At 36.6% G+C, this 27,754-nt stretch overlaps 1 protein-coding gene across 5 annotated transcripts in view; it reads right to left on the reverse strand.

Moving 5' to 3' along the window:
- LOC126828369 (uncharacterized) overlaps positions 1-27,754 on the reverse strand; it is a 135,696-nt gene that overhangs the window by 92,092 nt on the left and 15,850 nt on the right. For 4 of the 5 annotated variants that reach the window (XR_007683005.2, XM_050558138.2, XM_050558140.2 and 1 more), the window contains exons 2-3: positions 24,007-24,238; positions 11,835-11,981 (exon numbers count right to left, since the gene is read on the reverse strand). Coding sequence is in view for 4 of the 5 variants with exons in the window: in XM_050558138.2 (XP_050414095.1) it covers positions 11,835-11,981; positions 24,007-24,238 (379 nt within the window). In the remaining variant the exon portion in view is untranslated. The remainder of the gene's footprint in view (positions 1-11,834; positions 11,982-24,006; positions 24,239-27,754) is intronic. The other variant, XM_050558139.2, reaches the window with a different exon arrangement.

Consider the following 27,754-nt stretch of genomic DNA (forward strand, 5'->3'; position numbering starts at 1 on the left):
CCCCCATTATATTTTCATTATTTCTAAATGATCTACAAGAATACTTAGAAAATAAAAATATCACTGGCATACGTATCATAACAGATGACCTTGAATCTGAACTTGAAACCTATATGAAAACTTTCCTATTACTTTATGCTGACGATACTATCTTATTAGCGGATAACTCTGATGATCTGCAAATTCTTTTAATAAATTTTGATCAGTACTGTGAAAAATGGAATTTAAAAATAAATATACAGAAAACAAAGGTATAAATATTTTCGAATGGTAAAATACCAGCAAATCAAAAATTGAAATCGTTAGTGATTATAAATACTTGGGAGTCTTATTTCAAAGAAGCAGGAGCTTCTCCAAAACAAAACAAGATGTGATTGAAAAAGCAACCAAGGGAATGTACTCTTTAATAAGAAAATGCAGAAATAATAACCTTTCCATTTCTTGTCAAATTCAATTATTTGACAAATGTATTTTGACTATATTAATGTACGAATCAGAAATCTGGGGCTATGAAAATGTAGATAAACTGGAAAAAATACAATTAAATTTTTACAAGACAATTCTAAATTTACGACAAACCATCCCAAATTGCATGATATATGCAGAACTCGGAAAATTTCCAATACAAATCCTTATTAAAATGTGGATGATACAATTCTGGAATAGACTCTTAAACGGTAAACCGAGTAAACTATCGTTTTCCTTATATAAACTGTTATATATCAACAGTTCCAAATATAATTTTGATTGCAAAAGGATTTATTTCTGGAGAACTATTTTAAATGAAACCGGATTTTCTTATACGTGGAACTGTCAAATAGTAGATAATTGGACAACTAAAAGAATTGAAATGTCACTAAAAAGATCAATTCTTACAAAAATGTTTAGCAGATATACAACTTTCACAAAAATGTCTTTGTTACAAAATATTTAAAACCGATTTCAAATTAGAACCATATTTTAATAATTTAACAAACATTACCATACAAATTTTGTCTAGATTCAGACTTGGGAGTCACGGATTACCGATTGAGTCGGGGAGGTGGAATATAACCCCAAGAAACGAAAGATTCTGTCATGTCTGTGACTCAGCCGACATCAGTGATGAATTTCACTATATTCTAAATTGTAAATATTTTTCTTCTGAAAGAAAAAGATTATTGCCAGATTGGTGCCAAAATCGCCTAAATACATTCAAATTTCAAAGTCTTTTTAATTGTAAAAACACTGTTGTATTACAGAAGTTATGTCGACCCATAAAGATAGATTGCTAGGCAACAAAACATACGCCCACAGCAGCTAAATCGTCCGGGCGGTCGACAAGGGTTGTCACATATTTATTCTTTTGTAGGTAATTAGGGGCATTTAATAGACAATTTCATACAGATGACATTATAATTTCCGTCGTTTGAGGGTTCACATGGTTCTAAAAACTAAAATAAGGACCATAACACTGGAAGAAATCTACAGAAATTGTTGAAATTCGACAGGCTTATTCGTTTCACTAATTCAAATAATGCATATAAATTCCATACAGATCGGATGATAACTTCTGTCATTCGAACGTTCACAAGGTTCAACAAAGTAAAACAAGGGCCATAACTCTAGAAGTAATTGAAGGAAATTGCTGAAATTCAATAGGATTCTTTGTTTTACTACTTTAAATGATGCATATAAATTTCATATAGATCGTTTGATAACTTTTGTCGTTAGAGCGTTCACAAGGTGCAACAAAGTGAAACAAGGGACATAACTCACGCCATAATTAACGGAAATTTGCTGTAACTCAATAGGCTTGTTCGTTTTACATATTTAAACCATACATATAAATTTGAAACAGATCAGATGATAACTGTTGTCATTAGAGCATTCACAAGGTACAACAAACTGAAACAAGGGCCATAACTCACGGCGTAATTAACGGAAATTGATGAAATTCAATAGGATTCTTTGTTTTACTAATTTAAATGATGCATATAAATTTCATACAGATCGGATGATAACTTTTGTCGTTAGAGCGTTCACAAGGTGTGCAACAAAGTAAAACAAGGGCCATAACTCTAGATGTAATTCACGGAAATGCTGAAATTCAATATGATTCTTTGTTTTACTAATTTAAATGATGCATATAAATTTCATACAGATCGTTTGATAAATTTTGTCGTTAGAGCGTTCACAGGGTGCAACAAAGTGAAACAAGGGCCATAACTCACGGCATAATTAACGGAAATTTGCTGAAACTCAATAGGCTTGTTCGTTTTACTAATTTAAACCATACATATAGATTTTAAACAGATCAGATGAGCATTCACAAGGTACAACAAAGTGAAACAAGGGCCATAACTCACGGCGTAATTAACGGAAATTGCTGAAATTCAATAGGATTCTTTGTTTTACTAATTTAAATGATGCAAATAAATTTCATGCACATCGGCTGATAACTTGTGTCGTTAGAGCGTTCACAAGGTGCAACAAAGTGAAACAAGGGTCATAACTCAAGAAGAAGTTATTGAAATTAAATAGGCTTCTTCATCTCACTAATACAAACAACATATATCAATTCCAAAACAATCAGATGATAAATGTAGTCTGTAGAGTGTTCACAAGAAATTGTGGACGATGGACGGACGGACGGACGGACGGACAGGCGGACGGACGCGGGCGACGGCAATATACGACCAGATTTCCATGTGGGCGTATAAAAATCATTACATCAAAAGTTAATCCTCCATGAAAACCTTTTGTTATATACTTTATATACACAACTATTGTTATTGTCAACATTATTTAATAATTATTGATATTACATAATTGTTCGCACATGTCATTTAAGTTTGAACCTATGTTTATAAATTTGCATTACCTCAATAACTGTGTATATATAGTTTTGGAGAATAAAGAAGTTGAAATTGAAGTGAAACCATAGATGTAGTCAAAGACTACACCTATACACCTATCAAATGCTCGTGTGGACATATTGCAACCACTTCACACCTACTAATCGACTGCAATCAACTAAAGAAAGAACGCCAATCAATGATTGACAAACTGATAGGGAGGGGAAGAGCAATTTGTCTCAATTCTCTCCACCGCCAGACGATAGATACTGGACCTCTGGGATTTCAATGAGGAAATACGTATGACCAAACACATATAACGATACAACTAATCAATTAAAATACACACGGTAGGGCGGAGCGCAAACAGGTCCCCAAGAGGGTAACGCCCACCGCCCTACACTACTAATCAAACTTTAACAAAACAAATATAATGATATGCGTAAGCCAGGTAGTACGCAAAATTGGCTCCTAGAGAGAAGCGTAACCCATAACGTTCCGTCCTGCACAAACCAATTAAAAAAAGCTAAGCAGGGTGGTCCGCAATAATGACCACAAAGAGGGTTCGCAGTACAGGTTTAATTTATAGTTTTTATAGAGGCAAAGTTTTTCACAGCTTTGTAAGTTTTCATGCCATGACTGATACCAGGTATCATTGAGTCTCTGTTTTAAAGTTTTCAGAAATTTAGTTACATCTGTTACACCTTGTGAAATCCAGACATAACTAAGGCCTAAATTATCGAAACATGTTTGTCTACCAGAACAATGCAATTTATAGAGCATATCATAACAGGCCTTGGGATATCTATCTGAAGGCATAAAACATATCGTAACCCAATATTTGATCATATTATATTTATGTAAAACATGTATAGGATTTATACCAAGTTTACCATAGATAGACAGTTTAGGTACATTTGAATTAAGTGAGAAGAGTCTTCTGCAGAACTTTAAATGGACAGCTTCCATGCATTGATATGTTTCATAGCCCCATACATCTGACCCATATGTTAGGACAGGTATTCATGGCCCTTTCTCCTTGATGGGCTAAGTGGTTACTACATTTGCACCAAGAGAGTTTTGGTGTAAAGAGTACACCAAGATATTTATAAGCAGATACTGACTCGATTACCTCCCCTCGATAGAACCATTTCGCATAATGCTTTACATGTATAATGCCACCTCTTCTAAAAACAATGATTTTGGTCTTAGATTAATTTCCATACCATATTTTATACAGAACTCACTAATACAATTTATTTCTTTTTGTAATCTCCCAACGGTGTCTGACACTGAAGCGATATCATCTGCATAACATAGTGCTGAAATATTTTCAACAGATGCTGAAATATTTTCCACAAATTCATTTACATATGTTCCTACACAGTTATTCAAATACTCTGACAACAATAACTTGTCGGTGTGGACACATGATTTTAGTTGAGAGTACATAGAGGTTATTACACAAAAAAATCTGCCCTTCATACCATTTTTTAACAGAATAAAGCGTAGATGACAATGTGAAATACAGTCGTGCGCTTTCGAAGAATCAACATATTATAAGCAATAGAAGCGACCTTTTTTTTACGTGTGAGGTATTTCTGAATCAGAGCGTATAAGGAAAATATATTATCAGAGGTACTATATCCTTTTCTATAACCTGACTGTTCCTCATATAATATATCCTCGGCTTCACACATTTCAGACAGACGAGTGTTTAGGATTTTAGTAAATACTTTTCCTATGACTGATAATAAAGATATCCCTCTGTAGTTTCCAAGGATTTAGACCATAATTCTGGATAATTGCCACTCAGGATAATTGTGTTAAACAGTGTGGTTAGAAGTGGGAGCATAGAATGCCTTACGTGCTCATTCAGAATTCCATCTGGACCTGGGGCTTTTGCACTGGGTAGACTATTTATGGCATTTTCTATCGCATTAACATTTATCGGTTCATCTAAAATACAATCATCCATCTCTTCATTCTTGTTAATATCACCCGTCTTCATTAGCCCAGTTCGAAGCAAAACAGCAGGACGTTAAACCCCATTTCATTTCATTTGTTAATATCACAGTCAACTTCATAATCTTCAACATATCTAGTGACATATTCTGTGAACACAGGATCAAGTTCATATTTCATATTATTGTACAAACCATTGAAGTATGTATACCAATCTTCTGGAGAAATATTGCTTGTAGTTTTAGTTCCTCTTACATATCTCTTCAAACTTCTCCATAGTTGAACAGTGTCTGTGACAGATCGTCTCTTATCTCTTTATATTCTTTCTTCATGTTACATAGAATTTTTAATATGTTCCTTGGTTTTTTGTAATTAGGTAAGTCATCATCTGTATTTGACAATCTCCATCTATCTAGTAACATATATTTGTTGTTTTTACTCACATTGCATTCATTTTCGCACCATATTGGTTGTTTCTCTATGGTGTGAAGGTTTACTGAATTTCTACATATCATTCCATTGTGTTCTGCACCATTAGATATGGCTTCATGTAATAATATAACCATACCATTAGTATTCCCGCTATTTTTACATTCTAGAAAGGAAACATACAGGTCAGCATTCAGATACTTTTTAATATTATTCACAAAATTATCTGCTTGATCAGCTTTCCATTTAAGCCTGTGCCACGGTTTCGGTGCATCATTTGATTTTATGTTCTTTTGTGCCATAAGTTTCAAAGAGCAGCATAAGGGGAAGTGGTCAGAGGTGTCATAGTCAACAATCTCAAAGTCAGTTACATTGTTATACTGGGATGTGGATGCTATTACATAATCATTTACATTTTTTCCGACATGCGAAACAAATGTGAAATTTCCATCTTGATCATTGGGTGCACGACCGTTTAGCATATGGATATCAAAAGATTTACAAATAGATAGAAGCGATCTCCCAAACCTGTTAACTACCTTGTCTTTCGACTTTCTGCATATGTCAAAATCATCTGTATCATATTCTACATCTATAAATCTTGTATCATCATCCTGGATAAAGTCTTGTTCTTCTCCAACACGTGCGTTTAGGTCTCCTGCAACTAGATACTGGACATTACAATCATACCGTAATGAGATTTCGTTTAAATTGTTTTCTAGATTGATAATACCATCTGGTTCAGTCTATACCTCATATACAACTGACTTACTTGGAGAAATATATATGAAACAAAAAACTGTTTGAATATCTATTGAAATCTTATTTGAGATAAAATGAAACAAAGTACATTGTATATTCCATTACTGAAATGATTATAGATTCTATTAAAATAACAACTAATACATTTCTTGATATACATAGATATACCCCCAGATACTCTTCCTTTCCCCTTATAATTTCTCACGTCAATAGCATGATGTTCGTACCCTTTAAGTAAGTTCGAATAATCATTTATACCCTTATACCATGTTTCATATAATGCTATAACATCATACCTATATAAATAGCAAATCAATTCATCATTAATGTGGGACTTTAAGCCATTAATGTTCCACGACAGAATATTAATGCTTGACATAGAAAAACAGTCAGCACTTTTATTTAGTTCATCACATGCAGCTGGGAGTTGGTCAAACCCCTATTCGTTGCTCATCCAGTCTAGCAGTGGGCTTTTTCCTAGTGCAGTAATACTATCTTTATCTAGATCATATTATGAATTGTTTCCAATTATAAGTGTGTCTTTCTCCCCTACTAGTTCTATAGTAGTTTTGACCGGATTTTTCGCACTTCAATATTAAAGTCCTCTTTCACGAACACAGTATATTTGTCAATACTTTTCTTGAATATTTCCGGTTTGTTTGTTCTTGATTGCCTCAATGCATTTAATGCTGCACATCTTTGTTTAAATCTACCGAACTGGACGCAGATTGGTATGTTATTTGTTTCTATTTTTTTTCCTAGTCGAACAGCTCTTTCAATTGGAAACGTGACATAATCATTTGCATCTAGATCAAGACTAACACATAAATAAGAGAGAACGGCAGTTTCTGTTTCAACAAAGTTCTCGGGTTTATTTTCTTTAATATTGAGAAAAATCAGATTGTTTATCTTTATACGGGTTTCATATTTTTGCAATTTATCAGATAGTGATTTTGTGGCATCCTTCAAGTCGTCAACCTCACTAGCAATATGATCATATTTACCAAGCTATTCTTTTAAAACAGTTATCTCATTGCGTATGTCTCGAAATTGATCATTCATGTTACGCTCAATTCTTTAGAGCGCGGTCATTAGTTCGTTATATTCATTGGATTTGTCTCCCTTAGGAGCAGACGATTCTTCCGAGGGAGTTGTGAAGGATAGTTTAGCCTGAGTGGCCCTCGTACCTGTTGGTCCAGGATTCGATTGCACCTGTTATTTCACGTCTCGTCCTGTTATCTATTGTCTTTTGTACATATAGATGTATATATACAAAAACCTAACTATTCTTTTTTTCCACTAATCACATTGTAAATATTTCACTATGTATATATAACATGTAATTGTTTGCGATATCACTTCGGTGGAAGCGGACGTTAAATAAAGCTATTTCACACACAGATACACGGGCGAATTTCTGCTCACTTATAATTCTTTAAGATTAAATTTAACCTAATAAGATTTTCGCAGTAGCATCGATTAAAAATATATCGGGTTTAAATTTTTTACAAAATTTGACTGGGGATGAAGTTTTCCCGACTTTGACCTTAAGTAATTATCAGACAATCATTGGACTTTTTTTGGCCCATATTTTTGTTGTGTTCTTTTATCTAGTGACATTCAATTACTTTTTTGAATTGTCAGATATCCTCTCACAGTCTCACATAACAACTTTTGGTCTTCGGAGAAATTATTAGTGAGCAGAAATTCGCCCGTGAAACTGTTATCATTTTTCACTTCAGTCAGTTATATAGAGGGATAATTCGTGTTTTCCTTTAGCGTTCGTCACTTCCGTTTGTTGAAAACTTCATTACGCATCTATCGTAGCAATGATTTCTGTGCTCAAATTATATTTGGAACGTGTTTAACGAGTTCTATCACATATGTGATAATGACTGACACCAATATCGTCCTTTAACTAATCGTCCGAAGAGCTTGGTGCGTGACTCTCCGAAAATAGTTGCCTTTACTTATAATAGCAGACCTCCCATCAAATCTCTAAATACCAGTCCATCCATTAAAAGAGGCTACGAAATGTAAACTCTTGAACTGTGGTATTCCGCAAGGACCCGTATTGGACTCAATTCTATTGACCATGTATACTAGTCATTTTGGTCAGATTATAAATGGTTTTCAACTATCAAATCATCTATATGCTGATGAAACCCAGCTAATAGAGAGTTTGCCTGTACTATAACACTATCAAATCTGTACAACATTCAACATGCATTGCTGACGTAAATTCCTGGATGTTATGCAATAAACTAAAACTGAACGATGGCAAGACGGAGGCCACACACATCGGTCCATCATCACGGATTTCAAAGATGTAGATCACGTTAAGTTGGTGAAGTGAAAATTGCGTTCACCGACAAAGTGAAATCTTGGTGTCCAGTCATGTGATACATTTTACCAAGATATGCTACTACAATCTTAGGAACATCAGCAGCATATATCATATGTTAACTACATAATCTACAGCAACCCTTGTACGATCATTTATATTATAAAAATTGGATTACTGTAACAGTCATCTTACTGGCATTTCGTGTGAATCAATACAAAAACTACGTAATACAAAATGCTGCAGTCAGATTAGTTTCCAAGTCACCAAAACGTCCTCGTATATCTCGAGTACTAAATTCTCTGCATTGGTTGCGGAAAAGTGAAAGGATAGATTTCAAAATTTTAACAGTTGTATATCAGTGCCGTCAACGTCCACTCGACACAAACTAGGTCATTTCGGGACTAACATATGGTTCAATTTTATTTCAATAATTCGCTTAAGCGTAGGGGTCTTTAGCAGTGGGAGTTTGGACAGGCGACCCTACTCCTTGTCATATACAACCGGGGAATCGAAACCACGCCAGCTGACTCAATGACATACCTTATGATACAACGCGCACGCTAACTGAAAATTGAATTAAATTGTAATGGTATTGAGGAGTTAGATGGTTAATAATTTTGTGCATTAAGATGAGTTTATGACGCCTTCGCCTCGCTTACAGAGAGATAAATCCCATCTCTTAATATAATAACCCATGACTGGTACACTTTACAGCTCCGCATAAAGTTCTGAGTGCATATAGTTGAAAGCGTTCTAATTTAATTTTTAGTTCGTCTGTGCATCCATCCAATATAACGTCACAATAGTCAAAATATGGAAGAATAAAAGATATATATATCGTTTTTAAAGTATTTCTATTAAGGCGGTATTTTAAAGATCTAAGACAATTAATAATTTTATTCGTTTTAGTCGTAATAATTTTAACGTGTTTGTCCCATCTACAGTTTTTCTGAAAAGTCAATCCCAAATGCTGGTTTTGATAAACTTCTTTGATAGGAATACCGTCTAAATTTAGTGTAGGTAATAGTGGATCTCGTTTAGTAGTCAGTGCAGATGATTCAGTTTTCAGTGGGTTAACCAGCCCAATTGTTTAACATTTCAAGATCACAATTTAAGACAGCCGCACATGCGGTTGTGTCATTAATTTCCAGATAAATGGTAATTCATCATTTTTTACAAGTTGCCCTTTCACATGAGAATTGACAAGACACCACCAGTCTTTGCTATCTAAATTTGTATTATTATTTATTTCTTCTTCTATTTCATCGTAAGATTAATATATTCATTTCTGATTGGTCGAGAATTTTGCCAATCATGTTCTTTTTTGAGCACCTTATTTTTCTCTTTCCTTAATTTCCTAATTGCATTACTTTTACCTATAATCCTACGAATCCGATCCAATACCGACTTGGGTGTGGTACGGGAATTGATCCTTGAGACATAACCTTGCCATTAAACCCCTTTGCTTGACGCATGGTTCTACGGGCCTTCGCCCAGATCATTTGGTAGGCTGCAATATTCTCTATAAAAGGATGGTTCTTAAGTCGTCTCAAAATATGACCACGCTCTTTTAGAGCAGATTTGCAATTGTCATTATACCATGGTTTATTGAAACGTTTTGGTTCCATCATGGTTTCCGGAATCGCCTGCTCAGCTACATCTTGAAGAATTGATGAGAATAAGGCCATAGGCATCTTCCAACTCCTTTGCATCAAAAGAGAAGAGACACAAAGACTCAAAATGAGCCCATCTCAAAATGAGCCCAGTCAGCCTTATGCAACTTCCACATCTGAGATCTTTCCACGGTAGAAGGATCATTATTATCAATCAAGGTGGTCACTACCACACAGATCTTCTTTTGCTGATTACGCTATTTTACCGAGATTTCGTCTAATGGTTTAGATGCAGCTATGGTGGGTGTGGCGCCATAGACAGGGTAGGCTTACTCTTCCGGACACCTGTTACCACTGACCACTGTTCATCATGTATTTTGTACATGGTGAACAGTCCATTTGCTGATTACAATAATTTGCCGATAACGTTTATTGACCAGTAGTAAGGAGGAAGCTTACTGGTGTTCATGGTGTCTTGAAATTCGAGTCTAAATAGTAAACAAGATGGCGGCAGAATAGTTCTGACTTTCGTGGGTGTGTAAAATTCGTCTGAACTTTGGTGTGCGGCCATAATTAACCCGAGCATCCGCAGGTGTACGAAAGTACAGTAGCGCTCGAATTCAAATGTTCCCTCGCTAATCACCACAACTTGTATGGAAATGGATGCAGCTAACCCGAAAACCTATATTTTAATACCACACTCGATCGTAGTCTGGTAATTGGACCAAAATCAGTGGCCATTTTGAATTTTGGCCAATTTGACCCTTTTGGACACGGATCTCGAACTGGGACCTTTTTGTGGTGATAATATACGTCTAGACCGACCATTAACCGCGGTCCGCATTTCTATTGCAGAAACTACCTAGGAGTATGCAGAATTGAGTTAACGAGGGCCCATATGTGATTTGCCCAAAGAATCAAGAAATGAAAACCAGACAAAAATCCTATAGTTACCATCAGGCCTAGTAAATCTGTATTGCCAGGATGCACAGTTTTGGCTGATCCGTCTGATTAATATCAGAAGAAATATTAGAACCGCTAGCAGAACTGGCATGTTTCGGCAAAATACGTCTCGCCGCGTCAATTCATCATTTCACATTTCAAGATTCCAATAGTCGTTATCAAGAATAAACATTTCACATTTCAAGATTCCAATAGTCGTTATCAAGAATAAACAATCTACAAAAAGTCTACGTGTACGTACACACATAGAATAATAAGGTAATCTCTCAAGAAAACATGGTTTGTATTTGCTACATTTGTGAATTTAGGTTTAGACAGTTTAAAAAAACATTTCACATTTCAAGATTCCAATAGTCGTTATCAAAAATAAATAATCTACAAAAAAGTCTACGTGTACGTACATACATAGAATAATAAGGTAATCTCCCAAGAAAACATGGTATGTATTTGCTACATTTGTGAATTTAGGTTTAGATAGTTTAAAAAAAAGTGAGGTAATAATAGGGAACTAAAAAATAATATGATTACTTCTGCGATATAAACGGCACGGGCGTCATAGGGAGCACCATACTCATTCGTTTACAGCTAAAAACTGGTTCATATTAAATATTGTTAACCAGTCAGTATTCGTGGGTACGTGTATATCGTTAGACCTCTATTGATATCTGACGGCTTTCGCCAATAAATTGTGCCAGGTAACACTATCGCGGGCTGTAGCGTACGTAGACTTAACACAGGGATAATCAAACAGGCAATCAGACAAAGCCTGTAAAGAATTCGTTCAAAAAATCCAGAAATGAAAACCAGATGAAGATTGTTTGAGTAATAACCGAGATATGGGTAATCTGAGAAGATTTTTTTCTGTTCACCCGTAAAACACTTTCCGTTTTGTCAAAAATAAACCAATTTATAACTAACCTAATAAAGGCCTACATTGTCTTGACAAACCGATCAAATAATATCCACCGTCATAAGTTCGGCCAATCACAACATGAGATGTGCCCGATGACAAGGTATTAATAACGTCAGATACGATATTCTTATCAATACCAGGAATATCGCTACCTGAAATATAAAACATAGGTTGCCAGCATTAAAAGGAGAAATTAATAACCTATGTAGAAACTAGTCTCGAACACCTATAGTATAACATGTTAGCTACTTAAAGGACAATATTGGTGCCAGTCATTAAACACATTCCAAATATAATTTTAACACAGAGATCATTGCTACGATAGCTGAGTAATACAGGTTTCCTGAATCGGAAGTGACGAACGCCAAAGGAAATCACGAGTAATCCCTCTATATAACTGACTGATGTGACGAGTGATAACAGATACACGGCCGAATTTCTGCTCACTAATAATTCCTTCCAAGACCAAAAGTTGCTATGTGGGACTGTAAGAGGATACATGACAATTCAATAATTGACTGATGTGACGAGTGATAAAAGATACACGGCCGAATTTCTGCTCACTAATAATTCCTTCGAAGACCAAAAGTTGTTGTGTGAGACTGTGAGAGGATATTTGACAATTCATAAAAAGAATTGACTGCCACTAGATAAGAGGACACGAAAGAAAAACAGAAAAAGTCCGTGCATTACCATGTTTTTATAAGGTATAGAATGAATATAAACAAGGGAATGTACGGACTATTTCTATTTTTCTCGTGTTCTTTTATCTAATGACATTCAAGTACTTTATCGAATTGTCAGGTATCCTCTTACAGTCCCATATAGCAACTTTATTACGACATTGTGTCACTATCGATAACAAAACCTTGCTTCTAAAAACCGTAAATCAAATATAATACATATGTGGTAGAGTGGTTATATAGTTGATAATATAGTCACAACTCTAACGTATTATGATACTCGTATAATATACTAGAGATCACTGCATCTTTAAATTACCCTGGGCTGTATACCTTATTAAAGGTATACATTGCTATTGCTACTTTTAAAACTAAACTAAAGACATATTTATTTAAGAGGGCTTTACCCTATAATACTTTTAATAATTAGATTATTCAGAGCTATTTTAAGTACAAATATTTTTTTTCTGAATAACAATCTGCATTTTTATGTTTTATCAAGTATGCTCGAACAGTGGGACGTTAAACCATGGACTTTCAGTGCTACATTCGTAAATAACGGTTTAGATAATCAAAATAAGAGTGAGGTAACCAGGGGAGAAAAACATAGGATATAAATACTACACTATGGCTACTGCGGATAAAGGATTGCGTAACTAAATGAACATAATTAATATACGAAGACACACATCGCACAGATTTCGGCGCAAGCCAATTTAGAAACCATGCACGAGAATACCTGTACATTCAATAAAACTGCCCTTTTCCTTTTTAATTGTCGATATTTGTCGCCGTCTTTTTCGCCTCACCGTCGATACTCTCGTCCATGGGAGTGATAGGAGTGCGTCAAAGTTACCGTCTCGAGGCCAGCTGTCGGCCAAGAGGACGAATAAGTGCCAATCTCGATATTTGAGAGATATAGTAGAAGAGACGACGGCGCTACCAGGCCCGTGGAATTCATGGCGGCGGCTGATTTATCAACTGAGGAAGATACGGCTTGGACAGAATTCCCCAAGACGACTGTTTCGTCACCGGACCGAGCTCTCGAGATGTTTAGCCTGTCCTTCACTCCAATACAAAGTGACGTGGTCAGAATGAACACAAATAGATGAATTTGGAAGAAGTGAAAGCTCCCTGGAGCCGAAATATTCAAGTCGAAACCTACTTTTGCACGTATAACCTTCAGACGGGGGAGGTAGATGGAAGAGACGCAGCGCATTTGTGTACATTTAAAACGAGTGCATTTTCTCTCACATAAACCCCAGGGCGCACAACAGGGGGGGTGGGGGGCGAATGGGCCGTTGTGTTCGGGAAAATAGGCCGGTTTGCCGGAGTTTCTTACGTATTCAATCAAACCAAAATTACAAATCAATATTCAACTGAGCCATTTAACAGTTACATAATGCTATACTTACTAACTACTTTTCGACCTAACTGGGGGTAATAATTGATTTTCTAATGCTGAGTGGGCTGATTTTTTATGACGCACCCCCTCCCCCTCTCCAACCTGGGACAATATGTTTGTGCGCCCCTGATAAACCTTTGTCACAAAGTAGCGAATGGAGCTAGCTTATGCCTAGTGTATTGATTTTTTTTCTCGAAATTCGGAACGTTCAGATACGCTCAAATTCTGGTCCAAAATCTGTTTCTTAAACCCCTGTCACATAGCGAATAGAGCTAACCCATGACTACAGTGCTATATTTTTCTCTGAAATCTTCTGCCGGAATCTGATTCTTAGTGGATTTCTTACGTATAAGGCTAAGGCCCAACGAATGAAGATGTATGCTGGGCATATAACTAGTGCCCATATTGTGATAGAGTAAAGTATAACTCTACATGTACAAACAAACATTAATTGTGAAATAAATGTACTTAAAGATACATTATGGGAAATTCGGTAACGAGTTGGCAGTTCTCACTATAATAGTTAAAAACTAGATAAGGTAGAAGGCAATTTGGTAAAAATTTCATTCAAATTGATCCACTATGAACCGAGAACTAAGCGACTGAAATTCCCATAAGCATAGTCTCGATTATCCATTTAATCGTTTAATAGAGAAGGAAAGTTATGCAGTAAATCGGCTTACAATCCACTAAAGATCGCAGGCTAGCGCAGCCATCTAGAGTTGATTATGGCCTGGATAGGTTAATTAATGTCTAATTAATAATTTAGATAACATTTCAGGCCTAAAGAAAGACCTGAAATAGGCAGATTTAGCTCTTGCATAATGCATGTTTAAAGTTTTATATATATTTTATTGTTACTACACATGTTCATTTCGTATATACGGGGATCACGGTGGCTAAGTGGGTAAGGCGCTGGCTCGCTAGCCTGGAGGTCGGGTGTTCGATCCCTGCATTGGCCGAGAAAGTTCATCCAGATTTTCCGGCGTGGTTTCCCCTTGTCAGTGATGCAGGACGGAGGGCCTGACAAGGACAGCTGTCTAGTCATTCGGATGAGACGAAAAACCGAGGTCCCGTGTACACATTGGCGTGCACGTAAAAGATCACTCGACAGTTGGAATTCGATATAAGAGTAGGCCGTAGTGCCGCTGTCCGGGCAAAATTTCCCTCATAGCACACTGTATGGCGTATGCCCGTCTTCATTAGCCCAGTTCGGAGCAAAACAGTAGGACGTTAAACCCCATTTCATTTCATTTCATTTCATTTCGTATATACATATATTTTATTATTATTATACATTTCTTATAGACGTTAATCAACCCTTAATCTTGATAGACTAGTTGTAAATTAATCTAATTGTTTTAATTACCAAAACGTCTAGAGATATATAACTTAAGTTCATTCAAACTGTATTCTTATATTTAAATCTATTGTGCTAATTGTTTAATGAGTTAATCTTAGGACGCTCTAAATCAGACCTGGTTACCAACATGTATATAAACTCAAGCAGCGTGCAGCATATATATTCACTCTAGAAATAAACATACATAATAAAATGACAACTTTATGGATAACATTCACTAGGTTTATTAACTGCAACGTTCAATGAGGATACTCTCACCGTTATCAAGCAATGATACAATCAAACATGTTACAGAAGGTTATGTACAAGTGGATAACAATAAACTAATTAAGAGTTTAAATCAGAAGCCATTAAAGTTAAACCTCATACCTATGAAAACTATTATTAATCAATAAGAAACCCTTATATACAATATACAAGTGGATAACGATAAACTAATTAAGAGTTAAATCAGAAGCCATTCAAAGTTAAACCTAATACCTATGAACTATTATTAATATTAATCTATAAGAAACCCTTAAAGGGAGGGAAATATACAATTAAACTAAAACAACCGTTGATACTGATAAACCCTTAATCTTCTTTACAAATACGGAGTAAGAACAAAAAAATATAAAAGATAAATATGAACTCTAAATAAGAAATCGTAATGTTGATATATCATTGTTCTCATTAATCTACAGCTCCTATATGAGGATTAAAACCGTTAGCATGTAACAACCCATATTATAATAATAATAGTAAAAAATTTGAGACAATTTAACATATATACTAGTAACGGAATAAATAAAAGACACAAACTACAACTGTACTGATTAAGATAAGTGTAATACTTAATAATAAGGTCTTCCAAGATGAGCGACAATGTTTCTTGAGTATCATGAATAATAGAACACATACTAAACACAAAGCCATGTAGTCGAACCTAATGTCCTATTAATTAAAGTGACGCTCCGTCGAGAGTTTTCCTGTTTAAAAACACTATCACACTTGAACATGTCCTATCGTTGAAGGCCTATAATCACATTAGTAACAAACATCCATACTCAGAACGAATTATTTAAAAGTTCAAGATCAATGAGTCATACGCGTGAGGTAGGTAAATTCCAGTATCCCGGTTGAGTTCTGGCTGGTTTCTTCTGATGTGAATCGCTTCAAGAATTTTCCTGGTTTTTTCTGGTGCTGGTTCACGGCTAGCGTCCGTGTCGAGTCTCAATTTACACGGTGTCGTCTATTATTACTTAGATGTTCTGCTACTGCCGATTGATTGTATGCTGCCAGGGATTGGTGCTCTTTTATTCTCTTATCCAATGGTCGTTTGGTCTCTCCTATGTATATTTTGTTGCAGGAGCAGGTTATTTGGTAAATGCAACCCTTAGGTGGTGGTGGGTTGGTCTGTCCTTTTTTGCCATTTGCTGCCACGATGCTTTGGATTGTTTTCCCACTAGAGAAGCAGACCTCGATTCCTGCTTGTTGAAGTAATCTTCTAATTTGGTGTGATCTTGAATCAATAAAGGGGATGGATACCCTTATACCACTCGTAGCCAGTTTAGCAGGTTTAGGATTTTTGTCTTTGTCGTTGGTAACTTCTCTGATGGCTTGATTAACAAGATGTGTTGGGTAATAAACATACATGTTGAACAAACTCATCTGATTTAGAGACTAATTTACTTTTAGGTAAGAATAACTAAGATACCTTATATTCAGTTTTATGTACACATTTCATAGTTCTCGTTTTATAATTTCATTTCTTTAAATATTTCATGTGACAATATATGTACATGTAAAAGTTTAGAATAACGCGTATAGAAATAGTCATCTAATTAACTTACTATTCATTTTATTAATATTTTATTCTATATCCAATACTTCTTTTTATTGATACCTATACATATTCACTCTGGAAAAAAACACGCATGTTGAACAAACTCAGCTGATTTATATACTAATTAACTTTTAGGATAATTGAGAACGAAACAGCTAAGCGAGTAAGGAACCACCCCTAACCCTTACGTATTGTACTAGAATCTTGCCGCACAGGATTCCCCTCAATATCGAACGCAACAAACGGCCCCTTCTCACTAGTAACGAATGACAGCGCGCCTGCATAGCACCTATCCAACGACGGCTTAGTGTACGTAACGAATCTTCAACAAATACCCAACGTAGACTAAGCGCGCTAAACCATGCATATGCTCTCCAAATCCCCGTCGTCACACTTCACCAAGACAGCCCATGAGAAAGTCAGCATCTCCATACTAGTCCCGCTAGAGTTCCAGTTCAAGCATGCCTCCTCAAAATCCTGATGGCAAGAAGGGGAAGATGCAACCGGCCAAGACGCATCCAACCAAGCCAAACCTGCATCACCTCAACGTGGAACACACACCCCTGTCCGGACAGACAGGCGGCGGACTCCAGAGTCACCCAAATCTGCAACCCATTCATTACCCCCATGGTACCGATACATCTGACTGCGTGTCAGGCCACCGTTCCCTATACCAGAGTATCAGAGAGGAAAGTCAGGTGTCTTCCGTCACCCCCAATACATCCCAGAAGCATTTGTAGGCGTAGTAGGTGGAACCAATATTTGGAGAACATCTACAGGCGACGTGTTTCTTATTATGGCTAGACATATCTCACGAAAACAACATGCTGTGTCGCGGAAGACCCTCCATTCATATTTCATGTCCGAATGCTTGTTACCGGGGAAAAGTTGACAAAGACTCCCAAAACTAGGTGTACTGCCCAGCGATTCTATGGCGAACTCTTTCAAGGATCTCATCATATGAAGGATGTGGAGTCCTCACGACGGAGCTCGACGATAACTTGGTCACACAAGCCGAGCTCTCATCAAATCCTGATGCATGCTCTAGTCAGCATTGATATGCAACATCTCACCATATTCTTCTTCTTCGAATGTACTGGGCGATGGCAAGCTGTATGGTTCATTTTCAGGTTGACACTGACTCCATCTCTGATGACCAGCTGAGAAGGAATGATAAAGGTGTGATTGAAAAATGGTAGCTGTGCACATACGTTACTATATCGCTAGTCTAGCGTCGTGCACGTTAGATGGAAATCTGGTGAAAGTTGGGTTGGTCGTGATGAACACCGGACGAAGAAGCCAACTACACCCAATGTGCGAACATTTGGTACAGCGAATGCTCTACGTCACAGCTTATTTGTCACTACGTTGCCAATGCTTAAAATCTTGAACATATTAAAGGATTTCTCAAGAACCCAGCGAACCTCTGCTGTACGCTACGAATTGTTAACGAATACAATGTATGCCAAATATATCCCAAACGAATGACAATTTACATGAACGTACAACCAAGTTTCTGAGCATTGTGACCATTTTAACAATGGGTAACCAGACCTCTCGGACCAACAGAAGACCACTCGGTTTAAGGTAGAAGACCAGTCGGACCAATATGTTTTTAAGATAATAAAGTGTTGCTTTAATAAATTTATAGTTGTGTTTGTTTTAATACGTTTGTTGTTTGTTTTTTCTTTATAGAAGACCACCCGGGCTGGCTGAAAAGTTCTAAGCCTATCTGTGAAGTCCATGGTTTCCATATAGTTGCCTTCGAGGTGTACACACTTTTGCCAACGATGTTGCAAGGCCTGGATGTCACCGTAATAAAAGGTCATTCACAATGACGACCGGCTAGTTACTTTTTCATTTTTGGAAAAAGGTCTCGTCCATGATTACAAATCGGGTCAAAAAATTACCAGAATCTGCTTCAATAAAGATTCATTATTTTAGAATAATTTAATTATTTTATAAATAGTCGATGTAATAAAGATTATTTATTTATTTGCTGTTATGTACAGGTTCCAAATCTGACCTACCCCCTTTTCTGACGACAGCGAATTTTTTTTCTTTAATGTGACACTTTTTTTATGTTTTTTATCTTGATTTTATTAGTCCTTCATATGTAAATAATTATATTTAAATCAACATGTCCATAATATCATGTAAGATGCCATCTTAACCCCCGATGCTGATGGTATTTTTTGACAATATGTTTTTTGGTAAGTTTTTTAGGGTATCCATGCTCTACAAGAATATTTGTATTTAGTTTGAAAAACTTGGGTCTTGGGACAATTTCGACGATCATATCTGAATGGCTCAATATTTTCAAAGGACAATAAAAACTTTGTAAAATATTAAGCAACAAAAGAAACGTCAGGTTGGTATGTTATTCTGAATAGACGCATTGCATAAAACTTGCCAAATGTTTTTATTGTATATTTGTGACGACATCTCCAACTTTACCTGGGCAAAAAGGCTCCTTCCCAAACACAGAATTGAACCCAGTAAATGTTCTCAAAAACGCAACCTGACTTCTGAGATGGTAATGTGTTCTCTATGATTTTTATGTAACTCATGCTGCACAGGCTTCAGCAACGCTTTTGGGCCACCAACAGCACGGATGATCGCCCCGGAACTGGTAGTCCAAGGGTTACCACAAGGCGACAAGACCACCATGTTGTGCGACAGCACGTGCAGAATCCCTTCACACGGGAATCTGAGACAGCGCGTCAGACAGTGGGAACACACGAAAGACCCATCAGTACCGATACTGTGCGCCGACGTCTCAACAGAGAGATCATCCAGTGCCGTAGACCTTACCGTGGGCCGATCCTCTCCCCTCGCCATCGATGTGAACGTCTACAGTTTGCCCAACAACACCAGAACTGGCGACAAAGGCAATGGAAAACTGTCGTTTGAGAGTTCACAAGGTTCTAAAAACTAAAACAAGGACCGTAACTCTGGAAGTAATCTACAGAAATTGTTGAAATTCGACAGGTTTTTTCGTTTTACTAATATCATACAGATTGGATGATAACTTTTGTCGTTCGAACGTTCACAAGGTTCAACAAAGTAAAACATAACTCACGGCCTAATTAACGGAAATTGCTGAAATTCAATAGGATTCTTCGTTTCACTAATTTAAATGAGGCATACCAATTTCAAACAGATCGGATGATAACTGTTGTCATTAGAGCGTTCACAAGATTGAACAAATTGAAACAAGGGCCATAACTCTAGATGTAATTAACGGAAATTGCTGAAATTCAATAGGATTCTTCGTTTCACTAATTTAATTGGTGCATATAAATTTCATACAGATCGGTCGATAACTTTAGCCGTTATAGCGTTCACAAAGTGCAACGAAGTGAAACAAGGGCCATAACTCCAGAAGAAATTAACGGAAGTTATTGAAATTACATAGGCTTCTTCATTTCACTAATGAAAACAACATATATCAATTTCAAAACAATCAGATAATAAATGTAGTCTGTAGAGTGTTCACAAGAAATTGTGGACGACGGACGGACGGCGGCAATATACGCCCACATTTCCATGTGGGCGTATAAAAATCACAAGCTAAACAAGCCAACAGTGAGGCTGATGACCCCCGCCGAAATCCCAAAATACATAAATGACACATATTAATTAATAGCACATTTATTTTTTTCAAACGTATCAAGCAATCAAACTGAATATCAACCATACACTAAGTTCATCACTCTCTATCAGATAGAATCAAAGTTATCTTGTCCCAAAGCATCGACCAATGAAATTGATTAGCTCTGCTTAGCTTTAGCTCGAAATGTTAATCATTGAACTCAGTCAAGGCATTCACCTAATGAACATCTACATCAAGTTTAAACATTCTAGCTCAATTGAAATCAGAGTTGTTATGTCTTGACCTCTAAATTAAATTATTTATCGCTCCTTAGCCTAAGCAGAAAATTCTCACCATCGAACTTAGTCAAGGTAATGATATAATGAATCGAACTTAGTCAAGATATTGGTGTAATGAAACTATATACCGGTTTCATCGCTCTCGCTTCATTATAACCAAAGTTATCGTGCCCCAAAGCATCAACCAATCAGATTGGTTATCTCTGCTTGCCCTAAACAGACAATGTTCATCAAGACATTCACCTAATAAACATCTACAACAAGTTTGAACATTCTGCCTCAATTAGAAGTAGATTTATTCTTTTCCAAAGTCTCGGCCAATCAAATTGTTTGTCGCTCTGCTTACCCTCAGCAGAAAATATTCATTATCGAACTTAGTCAAGGTATTGATGTAATAAAACTCTATACCAAGTGTCCTCACTCTCACTTAATAGAACTAAAGTCATCGTGTCTCAAAGCATCAACCAATCAAATTGCTTATCTCTGCTTACCCTAAGCCAGTGATTCTCAACCAGTGTGCCGGGGCACACAGGTTTGCCGCGAGATCTTCCTAAGTGTGCCGCGAAATTTTGAACGGCACACTAAGAAAATTTCTCACTAAAGAAGCCAGCTATTTGACTGATGAAATACAAAACACTACAATCAAATAAGTTCATAGCTGCGTTTTTTCTTTACTTAGTTTGAGTCATGCTTTGTGTCTATGACTAGTCTCTGTCTACGGTTGTATGCCGTCTATGACTTGCCATGTTTTTATTTTGAAAATTTCAAATATCTTTTATGTATATTTAGCCAGGTGTGCCGCCAATTTTTCAAGTGTTCCAAGGTGTGCCGTTGGCAAAAAAAGGTTGAGAACCACTGCCCTAAGCAGAAATCCTCATCTTCAAATTCCATCAAGGCATTGGCCAAATAAACACCTACGCCAAGTGTGAACATTCTAGCTCTATTAAAATGAGAGTTATTGTGTTCCAAAGTCTCCACCAATCAAATTGCTTATCCCTCTGCTTACCCTGAGCAGAAAGTTCTCATTATCATTATTAAGTTTCATCACTCTCACTTAATTAGAACTAAAGTTATCGTGTACCAAAGCACCAACCAATCAAATTGCTTATCTCTGCTTACCCTTAACAGAAAATGCTCATCTTCTAACTCCATTAAGACATTGACCATATAGACATTGACCATTTGACACCTACACTAAGTTTGGACATTCTAGCTCAATTATAATGAGAGTTATTGTGTTCGAAAGTATCGGCCAATCAATTGCTTATCGCTCTGCTTAGTCAAGGTATTGATGTAATGAAACTATGCACCAAGTTTCATCACTCTCACTTAATTAGAACTAAAGTTATCGTGTCCCAAAGCATCAACCAATCAAATTGCTGATCTCTGCTTACCCTGCTCATCTTCGAACTCCATCAAGGCATTGACCTAATAAACATCTACACCAGGTTTGAACATTCTAGCTTGATTAGAAAGAGAGTTACTGTGTCTCAAAAAGTGTGACGGACGGACGGACGGACAAACCCATTTTAATCCAGGAAGTTACGTTCAGATATGCGCGATTATCAACAGGAACCAAGATCTTTGGGCTAGAAACGTGTATTTCAAGTTTCATCAAAATTGTGACCTCTAGAAGGTCCACAACCTTGATATACGAGATGTTTACAATATTTGCGTACGGGGGGCGGTCATTTTGCCCGACAGTTTTTGTCCGATTTTCACTTTGTAACGGTGATACATTCGAATGGTTTATTTTTAAATCCGATAATAATTGTGACCTCTAGATGGACCACGAGGTACAAACGCGATTTTTCGTGCAATCACAGACCATAATTCAGGAAGCCTAGGCCCCTCGCTTAAAGTCCTAGTGTGGTACCCCCCCCCCCCACCAAATCCAGAATTGCTAACACCGGCCCTGGCCGCTGGCAACGGTCTTGGGATCTTGCAGGCATAAATAAGCTTCGCCACATCAAGCTTCTCTAAGGAGGTTGGCCAAACAGGAGGGATGAAGTTGTTTTGTGTCGCTCTCGCATAAGGCATACTTTTTTTAACACACATTTACATTTTAAAGCGAGAGCCTCAACCAAAATGTTAACAATGTCATGTCCCTTTGACAGTTAATCACATTTTCAATGAGTGCAAGAATCATGATGCAAAAAACGTTAAGTAATTTGGTTTTTCAAAATTGATTTTATTTAGATTTCAACTGTATGAGTATTAGATAAATTACCGATTGATTTTGTTTAAAAAAAAAAAAAGTGTGAGAACTATTTTCATTGATGTCATTGATATAAGGCGTGGATTTTATAGAGGGAGATAACTCTGACTGTTGACATGCGCATTGCCTGTTTTGGCCAGTGTATCCGGCTCCGGTCTGAATTTGTTTTAACAGTCTATAGATGACAGTTTCAGTTACGCGCCTTTAATAATGGATGAATTTTGGGATTTATTTTGGGAAGGGGCGCAACTCTTACTTACTGGATAATCAACCACATTTAAAAAAAAAACTCCCGGTTACGTATGGGCAATGGAAATTTTAAGCAAATGTTGACAACCGGCCCGGACCCTCCGTACGTTTCATGCTTGATTTGCCATTGATAATTAGTTGAAATAATATAGAATTGTCAAATTCTTGAAAGTTAAAATATAACGTATCATAACACTATTTCGTAAGATTCTCTGATTCATGAGAAATACACTGGTACCACTTTTATAAACCGGCAATATGATTTAATAGGCTAACTTTGTAAAATGGCCACGAACAACAGAGAGAAGCCATATGCACATCTCATCATCACAAGCGCTAGTAAAGTGGGGTATTATGTATAAATAAAGAAAAGTCTGGGTTTAATAACAACGCCATGACATTCTTTTAAAACAATATCATATCAAATTTTATATCAGGCGACCCCCACGTCTAATGATAATAAACACGGATACTGATACATTTTCTTTTCCCGCATCAATTGACAATCCTGGTTAACATGCTTGCATTGAATTAACTTACCGATTAAAACTACACATTCATCTCCATTTCCAAAGTTATATTCAGCTGCGTTAATGATGCGGTCTCCTAACGTCCCTCCTGATTGTTTCTTCCATGACAATGGAAGGCTAGTGCACCTTCTTTTTAACCAGTATTCGACTTGACACTGTTCTCCGCCATGATAATGAACACAAATACTGATATCTGTTCTTCCCTGGCATAATTTGGTCATTCTTGTTAACATGTGCTCCGTCTGCAATATATATATTTTTTTAAAATGTAATAATATATCTTGTCATGGAATCAATAGTAATAATAATAAGCCGACAGTAGGGCCCATGTTCCGCGCCTTAATCCCAAAACATATAGATATCTAATAAATGTTATCTAAATTATTAATTAGACATTAATTAACTTATCTAGACAATAATCAACTCTCGATACCATCGTTGGCCTGTGATAATTAGTGGATTTGAATACGTTTTGTGATGGATGATTTCACGTAAAAATTGATAATCTAGACTTCGTTTATTATCGTACCAATGGTAGTAATGACGACCGAGGCTAGCCTAAAATTGAATGGCTGATATCTTGGTTAAGAAATTTTCAGCATATTCTGTCTTTATTATCTTTTCTTAAAGATACATTATGTGAGATTAGATAAAGAGCTGGCAGTTCTCACTATAATAGTTAAAAAAATAGATAATTAAAACGGAATTTGCTGAAAGGTTCAGTCAAATTGATCCACTCTGAACCGAGAATTTAGCGATTGAATTTTAGGCCTAGCCTCGATCATCATTACTATAGTCAGTACGGTAAAAACACATATTCTCGATTATATATTTCATGATTAAATCATGAATGAAAGTTGGGTAGCAAATCGGATCCTAATCCAGTAAATATCGCCAGCTAGCGATGACATCGAGAGTTGATTATGGTCTGGATAATGTGTGTTTACGTATTATAAAGATTATCTAATATTTTTTAATGCCCCTTTAATTGTACATTTATCTTATTGTAAACCATCTAGCAATCAAACTGTTTATCAGTACTTAGCCTAAGCAGAAAATGCTCATGGTCGACCTCAATTAGAATCAAAGTTATCGTGTCACAAAACACCGACCAAATTGCTTAGCATTAGTGGACAATGCTACGTATCGAATACAACGATTCTGAACACTCTACCTTAATTACAAGCAGAGTTACTGTCTTCCAGGGCCTTGGTCAATCAAATTGCTTAACGCTACTTAGTTATTGTTTCCTAAAGTCTTTCTCAGTTAATTGCTAATGCACATCATCGAATTTAGTCAAGGCATTAATGTAATTTAAAGGAGCTAAATCGCTAATATTTGGGACCTAGAAATTCATACAAATAAATTTCAGTATATTCCCTTTACATTATCTACTTTTTAAACTATTATAGTGAGAACTGCCAGCTCTCTATCTAATCTTCCATAATGTATTTCTAAGCAGTTTTTGACATTCAAGATAGTGTATCTCCTTCATTACTTGGTAGGAATAAGGAACACGTCGATGCCTTCAAAGTGGCGTATTTAAAAAGCCTGGCGCACACTACGCGACGACATTGCCGATTTCGATCGCCGACGATGAAAAATCAAAAACTCGACTAGTGTGCGCAATCGGTCGCTAGCGATTTTTCTTCGCCAGCGAACATCGCGGCGATGGTCGCCAATATCAGACATGTTTGATATGATGGCCAAAGCCGTCGCATCATCGGCAATAAATCGTGTAATGTGCTCACCTCGGCGACAAGTTAAGCGACAATCAAGGAAATAAATTCACCTATTAAACCAATCATGTTTGGTTATTCCTCTCATGTGACATAACCACACACGAGGTTTCTCGGAATTTTTTCTGTTGCATGTATAAGTGGCTCGGGTAATGTAATTTAGGCCTCATTAACTAATTGAAATTAAGTTTTTCAATTACAATTCTGGCCCTTATTAAATGTGTGAGCTGTCGTATACATGGTATGCCCAGTGGTTTGTTCCGTTTGTATAGCAATATACTCAATAATAATATAGTCCTAGGATTCATAGATGGTAATTAGAATTGGCTTTTTTTTCAGCAATTTTAGCGAGAAAAGGGAGGGTGACAGTCAATCACTCTCCTGGGCTTATCGGTTGTCCCATCTTGGTTGTTTGTCTTGTAATGGGAGGATTAATCATATTTAGGAGACTCTGGAATATTTCTGGACACATCCTCACGTAGCCTCTTTTTTTATACATACCAGAGTCCCACAATATGAGATTGTTACTTGGAATACTATAAACGCACAACACTGGACAGGCGTTGTACTAAGACGGCGACGCCTGATCATCATGTATTCAATGCGATGACGATTAAAATGCATTTAGAGGTGTCACATGACGAAGCACGTGCTCACTACTTATGTTGCGGCGATATTTGTCGCCAAACTCGTCGCTTAAGTTGTTACGTAGTGTGCGCCAGGCTTAAGATTTTTTCTGACAGCTTCTGGAAATTACCGGGGCCTTCCGATTTTCTCGAACATGAAAAGCTCTCTCCATCTTAAAAATAGACTAAAAATGACATATGGTGATGTTAGCCCCAGATATTATCTTTCATTTTCAGAGACCTTGTTCCATAACATTTTCAGCCGTTTTGCCGCCATATTGAAGTTTACAAAAAACCCTTCAAATCGTTATTCAGCCGCAATTTTGATTCTGATTTTCGCAGACTTTTTTTCTTGTTTTGAAGCTAGTTCAGGTGGCAACAATTCTCGGGGAGCCGATTTTTCAATGGTTAAAGACTACTATCACGTGACTTTGTAGTTTAATGGTCATTAGCCTATACATATTAGATTACCTTGACCTATACCAACAATTAATATAAAAAAGTTCGGTCTTGAAGTATGACTTCCGGTTTTATTAAGAGTTTAAAATGGTAGGTTTTCCCACGTTAGTAGCTATTAGACGATACTATACTCAATAGTTCATAGTGTATCTAGAAAGTGGATGTAACCTGGCGTAGCATTCCGTGACAACACATGACATGGGGAGACATTGTCGATAGCGCATAATAAACAAATTCCGGTAGATATTATTAACGCAGGGGAGACAACTCCATTTTATAGAGTTGGTTCTGAGCGGAGTTGTTTCCCATGTATCATTATTTTGTTGAATATTTTTTGGCACTGGATAAAATCTCTACAATAATAAGAACTACCAAGGAACTGTATGGTGAACCCCTTCGATACTGTTCAGTGTATATGACTAGAACGTTTATCTAGTGAGTCAAGCTCAAAATTCCCTACCGAACAAACTGTATGAAGAGGGCAACCGGTCATATCGTAACGTGACGCGGGGACGTAGTTTTATATTTTATAGATGCCCAGCGATGTACGACTATCGATATGATATGACAGTAAAAATAATAAATCTAATAGGCCTACAGATCAAAGATATTGAAAATAAAACAGTTTTTAGCTGAGTGTTCGTTTATAATTCATGGTGTAGTATTACTACCCTATGTTGTTTTTTTATTATTATTATTATGATTACCGGTAGGCTACCTTACTCTTATTTAAATTCTTATTCACAAATGAAGCAGGTATAGCCCATGTTTATTTCCGAGATTACATTATTAGCAACTGTATTAGTAAGTGCAGGGGGGCTGCACCACACATAATTTACCCCCAAAAAAACCCCAAATATACGGACAAGACGTACTATTACGCAGAACTCACAAACAAACGCGCAATTCAAATAAAGTGAATGGATCCGGGAGC

The sequence above is a fragment of the Patella vulgata genome, chromosome 7 (assembly GCF_932274485.2).
Source record: "Patella vulgata chromosome 7, xgPatVulg1.2, whole genome shotgun sequence".
In the NCBI taxonomy this organism is placed as follows: Eukaryota; Metazoa; Mollusca; class Gastropoda; family Patellidae; genus Patella; species Patella vulgata.